Here is an 8,131-nt window from a genome sequence, read left to right on the forward strand (position 1 = left end):
TCCTTTGGCAGCTTCTCTTCTCCTTCCAGTGCCTACACATCCTTGTTGAACCAGAAGAGTCTTCATCTCTGCGTTCTACAAAGTGAAATAATTCAATCCATTGAACTTCTCCAAATCGAACTTGTAAGATGTCATCTTCAATCAACAAAACACCAATCGCATCTCTGATACCACTTTGTTAAGGAAAACATGTGATACTTGTCAAGACTCAAAACAAATCTGATGCCACTTGCTAAGTTCTTATGACCTTTGTTAGGAAATAATGCAGATAACAAGCAAAATTATAAGCACACAAGACATAGTATTTACGTGGTTCGGTTAAGCTGACCTACGTCCACGGGCAGGAAAGAAGTATTCGTTTATTTCAAAGCTCTCAAATAAAGGTTACAAATACAATTACTCAAAGATTCTCCTATCACTCTAGAATTCAAGATACAAAATGATCTAGCATGAGGGATCATACCTAACACTCTAATGAGCAAAGCCTATTGGCCCATAGGCCCATGAAAGGTGTCAACCAATCACAATCTACCATGTAGCATCTTCTGAAACATTCATCCATGTAATACAACCCATGAGCATCTGAAACACACATGATGGACCACCTTGTGCCATAGTGGAGCATCATGATGTACTAGTGGCGCATCATGAACACTAATGGACCAACATCCATCATGGTGGAACAACATGGTGTAATCCTTTAGCAATATCAACTTTTGAGTATCCTTGAACGATTTTAAGCATCAAAGAGGCCTTCATAGCATACTTGGCTCATCAGGGACCAAAATGGTCCATCTTGCGCCATGATGGCGCTAGAGGAACATGGATGGCGCAAGTGGCATCAAGTGTGGCACAAGAACTTCTAGGTTGAAGCAACAACACCATCTTGGCACAACAATAACATGCATGGTGCAACAAGGCCATACTTGGAGCAACAACATACTCCGTGGCGCAACAGGAGTATCCCATGTCGCAAAAGGGATACCCTCATGGCGCAAGATGGAGTACCTTGGCGCAAGAAAGGTTCTTTTGGCTCAACAACATCCTTCTTGGCCCATCCCTTCAACAGATGGTGCAACAAGGTCTCCTTGTTGCTCCATATCACTCCCAAGTGCTCCAAACCTCTTCCAGGTGCTCCAAACCCCCTTCTGTATGATCCGTCCCTTTGGCACTTTCTCCGTTCCTTTGTCAGACGATCCATTCCTTTCTCAAATGATACATTCCTTTCTCACATGCTCCATGAACCCCAAGTGCTTCATTTAGTTCCAAGTGTTCCAAATGCTCCATGAGCATGATCCACATGCTCCATGAGAATCCTCCAAATGCTCGAGTCATATTTAACAATAATGAGAAATTAAAGGTCCACGGAACGTTGATAATGGATATCGTCATAGCAAAGCTTTGGTTCAATCTTGTAAACATGAAAAAAGATGGAAGCAACAATGAATGCAACACTTTCTCAAGTTACTAATTTGGATATCACAATCTATTATGAAAAAAAAAAAAAAAATTGTTATGATAATGTTCTTATTGATACATTCCTTTCTCACATGCTCCATGAACCCCAAGTGCTTCATTTAGTTCCAAGTGTTCCAAATGCTCCATGAGCATGATCCACATGCTCCATGAGAATCCTCCAAATGCTCGAGTCATATTTAACAATAATGAGAAACTAAAGGTCCACGGAACGTTGATAATGGATATCATCATAGCAAAGCTTTGGTTCAATCTTGTAAACATGAAAAAAGATGGAAGCAACAATGAATGCAACACTTTCTCAAGTTAGTAATTTGGATATCACAATCTATTATGAAAAAAAATTGTTAGGATAATGTTCTTATTGAGCACCTAGACCAGGTCTTGACATGCTTTGAAGAAGGGAAGAAGCATCTCGAACCATTTGTTTCTTTTAATAAGAAAGTCTAATGTTTTTTATGTATTGATTTTGTTTGACCAAAAATAAATAAAATATTTATCTTTAAATATTGTTCTATCTAGACTTTGAAAAACCTATTGTAAGGTCAACAAAAAAAAATATTTAACGGCATTGTAAGGTTAAATGAAACAACTTATTTCGAAAATCAGTGTTTTCGAACCCATGTTCACACAATCTTACCTCCTAATGTAATAATGGGTTTGCAATCAAAGAAATATGAAAAATTATTAGCAACTAGTGTGAATTAAACTTTTCAAATGCAATCAAGGTGGAGGAATAGTCATCAGCTCAATATCGGGTTTTCGGATCAACCTAAAACAGGAAATTGATTTGTCCACAATTCGGTTCATCTGGAGGTAAAGGAATGATCAGAATTTTAATAACATCTCCATAACAAACATCACGGACAACATAAAAGCAAATACATTGCTCTTTTTTGGGAAAGAGGCCGAAAAAAGGGAAATTGGAGTTACTTTTGATTGAAATTCCTATATATGTCACATACATCATTTATGGCAAATTTAACATGCAAACTTTCTTATAAACCTTGATTTTGACAACCCATAATTCCTTAAATTGGTATGTTACTAAAAGATTATCTTTTGTTAAAATATGCATCATTAAAAAACCAATAAAATCTTTGCCCACAAGTAGTGAACAACAAATAAAACCAAATTCACAACACAACAATTCGTGGGGTTTTTTCATTACATAAAATTTCTAACATCTACTTAAAAAATCAATGATCCTAATTACACAAGAACCCCAATCGAATACGCCGAGTAGAAACAACAACAAAACTCACTCGAATTCAACCAAAAACGAATCAAACAGCCAAGATTTATGCATAATTTCTCAAACATCAACACAAAATTACATCTACTTTTTACCAAATCTCAAACATTTGTTGTGTTTGACACCTGTCATACTTGGTCCCGAAGAACTTCTTTGCTTACTTGGCTTTGAAACCGACACCTTCTCCATTGCACTTATAAACTTGCGCAAATGCCTTATGTACTCTGGGTATGTTTCAATGTTGCAATGGCCTCCACCTTGAACCCATAATGGGTCATACTTTTCTTTTGCAAGTTCCCATAATCGTTTCCCATGTGAAAAGTCAACAATGTCATCGTTTGTTCCCTGTCATTTAAAAAAAATATATATATATATGTATCAGAAATAAAATCAAGAAACGAAAATGGTGGAAGGGAAAAGAATACTTACGTGTATAACTAAAACCGGACAGCTAACTTTCTGTATTTTGTCGATGTTCTGCGTGAAAGAAAATGAACAGAGTGAGTGACTCGACAAGCTTTTTAGGGCTATTTTCAGTTATGAGTATGAGGGCGTTTATGTCTTTTTCACAAATGAGAAGTCCAGAGCGTGTTTGTGTGTCGCATCTTGTTCTACCTTCTTATGATGGGACAAAAAGTTGAAATTCTTGTCCCATCGATTAGTAGTCTCATTCCCAGACGGAATGAATGCAGTACAACATGTTCTGTCATGTAAAACAAATTGGCCGGGACAAAAGTTGAAAAATTTTATCCTATCGACATTTGTCTGAGTCCAGTCTAAACCAAATGCAGTACAACCTGTTCTGTTCTGAAATGATATGTGAGAAGACTGTGATTTACCTTGAATATATCGAACCAAAATGTCATCTTGACATTATATAAAACTCGTATTCCTGAAAGAATGGCGCTATGTAGAACAACGCCTCTCAACCTTTGTAACCGAGCTGCCAAGTGTAACGTGGGCCCACTGCCAACGGATTGGCCGTATAAGATGATGTCTTCTTGTTTAATTCCATATTTGTCCTTCAAACAATTGTACACTGCCTCTATGTCGTAGTATGTGTTGAGTTCAGACGGCTATATATCCATAAAATGAAAGAAACAAACAATATTTATATTTTAGAAAGTCATTTTGTGCCTCTTTTCAAGTAGTTTTTATATATAAAAAGAAAGTGTGAGATGCAATTATATCTTTGGTTTATTGCTTACCTTCCCCGTTGATGCTCCATATCCCGAGTAGTCATAACTACAATGTACAAATACATACCATATAAGCCAACAACACGAAATAAATCTAGAAATAATTGTAATATACATTTTTTTTTATCATCATAAGAAACTAAACCAAGTGGAATTCATAAAAGAATACTCAAGGGTGGATTGGGCTCTATGCAAGAATAACTTTTTTGCAGAAAAGAAACTAAACTAATGAAGACAAGAGATGATCAAATGGGAACTATGCGCGACTTCTAGCTTAATGGAAACTACAATTACATGTGCAAAAGTGCAAAAAAGAAAACTATAAAGTAACACCACCCGCCAACAATGAAAATTAAGATGATAAGAAAAACACATGTTATTGGTCCCACTCGTCTTCTTCCATTCCTTTTTTAGCACCCATAATCATGTTAGCTTTGTCTTCCAGTTGACCCGCTACTAAAAAGAGAGAAACAATTCGTATAACTATTCAAATCAAACTAAATCCGGATCTTCTTACGAAATTGACACCATGTTTTACTTTTACTTTTACTTCTATCAAGTTCGTTTAGCTTTAAAGAGTTTGTTAGGTTTGCTTAGAGTGATCATATCCATGAAAACAGTTCAAATCAGAACACATTATTGCACTATCAATGAGCTCAAAAGTCGAAACACCAGGAACCAAATTCTTTTACTTTTGATCAAACAAACACCCAAATACTGCAAAACCAACATCGAAACACACCTAAGATTAAACAGAAACACTTATATTCAATCAAATTAAACTCTCTTATTCGATCCACAAGTGTAAATACACAAAGATTCTTAGATTGAAACACATGAGAACAGAGATCAACCAAATATGAAAAGAAGCATAGATATCATGAACACCCATTCCAATAGAATCACTTAAAAACCCAAAAATAAAAGCAACGAAAAGATGTAATGAAACAGGAATTGGGAAAAGATAAAGATAAAGATAAAGATACCTCATGATATTGAGTCTGAGGTGAGCTCTGAGCTCGATAAATAGTTCTTGCATCTGCCCTAAATCAGCAGCGTTGCCATGAGAGTAGAGAAGGGTGAATTTACCAAAAGGGTGTTTCCAGAAGGTAGCAACGATTTTGTTTCCGACCTTTGTATCAAGCAAATGAACGTCGACGTTTTTATCAGCTGTTATACCTGTAATACAGTATCTTTTATCGCCATTTGGTGTATCTTCTTCGTCTCTAAAAACATCATACGATGGTGGTTCTGGTGGGAAAAATGCAAATTTTGCAGCTATGTTTGAGGTTACATTTCCCATTTAACAACAAAACCCCACCTCATAAATATCATTAATTTCCCCAAGATACAGAAACCCCTTTTTCGATTTCTGTAATTCGTTGTAAGATAGAACGGGATTTTCAATCTGGGTTTGAAATTTTTGAATAGTTTTACTTCAATTTTTCGAAATGGTGGGTGTTCGATTTTGTGTTTGAGTGGCGTGGAAAGGAAGATAAATGATCCGATCTGAGCGAGTAGAAGATGAAAAAAAAGATAACGAGAAGCAAAAGAAAAGAAGGAAAGATGAATGATAAATGATGTTGTTGATATGATGAAGATGATGAATAGATAATAGCAAAGGGTGTGATGGTGATGATCTCAATATTTTTATGTACTGTAGACACTTGTTCATATATAAATGGTCTCCCTTTCGATGTATTATTTGAAATGTCAACTTTACCCCCAAACTCTATCCATGTTCTTCCCTTCATCAATTCTTCTATTTAATTTATCAACTACAAAACAATAATTGAAGCAATCTAAAAGATTGAATACTTGTTTAAGTAATAATATTTATTTCCTTTGTAAATAAAAAAGTTTTTTTTTTTTTTAAATAAATAGAGTGGTTAATTATATATATATTATTATAGAAATAAAAATACTCAAATTTATAATATTTTATCGGTTGTTGTTTATTTATATGTAATAATGGTTTGCCGTTTTTACTATATATTATACTAAAGATTTTTTAAACAAAGTTGTCTAAAAAGAAACTTTGTTACAGAAAATTGAAAATATATGAAAAATTTTTAAATAAACAATCATTAAGCTCAAATCTAAACTAGGGTAATATCATTATAAAAATGGAAAGAAATCTGATACTTTTGTATTGTATAAAGCAAATATAGGATTGGATTTATACAATGATTGTGACAATTTACTTCTTTAGGGTCGTTTTATTTTCTAGTGTAAGTGAATTATGAGAGAATTATACTTTAGGAAAGGAAAGATGACTTTAAAGTGATAAAAAAAGAAGGCACATTGAGAAGGGAAGGCCAATTTCGTCTTTTAACACGGCACTATGGTAAGTTGGTACCTTGTTATCATCGAAGACAGGGTATAGTCATCGGGTTAAACACTGAAAATATAATATTTCCTCATTTCCATAAATTATACCTTCGATATTCAAAAAACATAATAAACTTTAGAGCTAAATATCTTTTTTTAATGTATAAACGTTTTATTTTTCTTAATTTATGTGAATATAATGCTTACATAGAATATGTATTTATTTTTATCTTATGACCAAAAATATAATATATACAACCCCAATATTTTATATGTGTCAATTGTCATGTTTAATAAAGTGAAACGTAGTTAATTTATTTGTATCAGTTACAAAAATTAATAAAATAAAATAAATATTATTACATATATTGATTTATTTTTAAAGTGTTTTATTTCTTGGTAATTATTGGGAAAAGTAGTCAAACAAGATCTGCAGGCACGATAGAAGTAGGTTTGACCAAGTTGTCAGAGTCAGAAGAACATTCCACATTTGATTCTTCCTCCTCCAAATTTGGTTTTTACCTCTCTACCACATACTCCCATAGTTGACTACTGTCAGGATATTTAATTTTTCAAATTATAATGTTACATAATACTATTATTTTACTTTAAAGTTATTTACTTATTTATATTTAAAAAAATAAGAACACCACCTTGACATTCCATTTAAAATATGATAAATTATAATATTTGCGTATAATATAATTTGAGATCTTACTTATATATTTTTATGTTGTTACCGATAAAGCAAAAATGTATGAATAAGTTACTTATTTATTTACAAGTCTTTTGAAATAAGTCAAGACATATCAATTAACAAAGCACTAAATTAAACCAACATTTTCATGTAAATGATCTTTCAAAATTGTGGGACGAGAAAGTAGATTAATAGGGCAAATAGGAGAGCATTTCACTGACTAAAGTTGTTATAAAATTTGGCTTAACAAGGATACATCCCTTTAGATATGGACTTTGAACACAAATGTCGGGAGCACTCGCGGAACTCAATGGAAGCCAATGGTCTCACTTTCTAACTAGTGCCAGATTATCGAGTATCAATATATTATTTGGAAACTTCAATTTGCAACAGTAAGCACTATCATTTTTTGAAGTTAGGAAATTATTAATTTATTTCATTTAAGCAAAATGGATCTCATTGCTTTCCACCTTCTACTTTTTACCATACTTTCATTCTTTTCTTATCTCATTTCCTGGTTTGTTATTTTCCATGCAATGTAAATATCATTAGTATTGTTAATATATTAAATTTCTATAAATATCAAAACATGTCAATATAATAATATAAAAAATAATACTTTGTTAATCACAAATAGATTTCATGTACAAAATTGTTGTTGACCTTATATATCCCACAAGAAAAGAAAACTAATACTATCAACAAAATATTTACTTTTCATCTTGAATATTTCTTTTGTTTATTATACACACATAATAATAGTGGTCGAAATTCAATTGATTTTAAAGATGAGCATGATTGGTATATCTATCCAAATTCAATAAAAAAAGTGTTTGATTAAAATTCAATAATGATATATAGTATTTTATTTTATTTATAAAAACATCAATCTAAATCTAATTCATGTCATTAATTAAATTTTAGGCTGGAGTTCGGATTAGGCTTATTAAGTCGATCTCAAGTCAGCATATTAACGACCTTGAGTACTTTGACTTACTTACATCTCTACGTCTAGTGTTCCTATTACTGAGTTTGTGAATGACTCATTAGTTTTGTACTTTGAAAGGGATTTTCTGAAAAGATTAGTTTAGAGGAAATTGTCCAAGACTTCAAAAACACAAAAAGGTCGACGAGTTACACTTTGATAAGCGATGCAAAAATATTTCATCTTAA

The 8,131-nt window shown here is 32.8% G+C and overlaps 1 protein-coding gene across 1 annotated transcript; it reads right to left on the minus strand.

Moving 5' to 3' along the window:
- Positions 1-2,556: 2,556 nt before the first annotated feature.
- On the minus strand, positions 2,557-5,587 carry LOC145009269 (uncharacterized). The gene is made up of 5 exons (XM_078967971.1): positions 4,917-5,587; positions 3,940-3,976; positions 3,571-3,807; positions 3,161-3,208; positions 2,557-3,076 (listed from the first exon to the last, which is right to left on the minus strand). Exons 1-5 carry the CDS (start codon positions 5,231-5,233, stop codon positions 2,816-2,818), a joined length of 900 nt encoding a protein of 299 aa, XP_078824097.1. The 5' UTR covers positions 5,234-5,587; the 3' UTR covers positions 2,557-2,815.
- Positions 5,588-8,131: the final 2,544 nt, after the last annotated feature.

Source organism: Lactuca saligna, chromosome 8 (assembly GCF_052625555.1).
Source record: "Lactuca saligna cultivar CGN05327 chromosome 8, ASM5262555v1, whole genome shotgun sequence".
Taxonomy (NCBI): domain Eukaryota; kingdom Viridiplantae; phylum Streptophyta; class Magnoliopsida; order Asterales; family Asteraceae; genus Lactuca; species Lactuca saligna.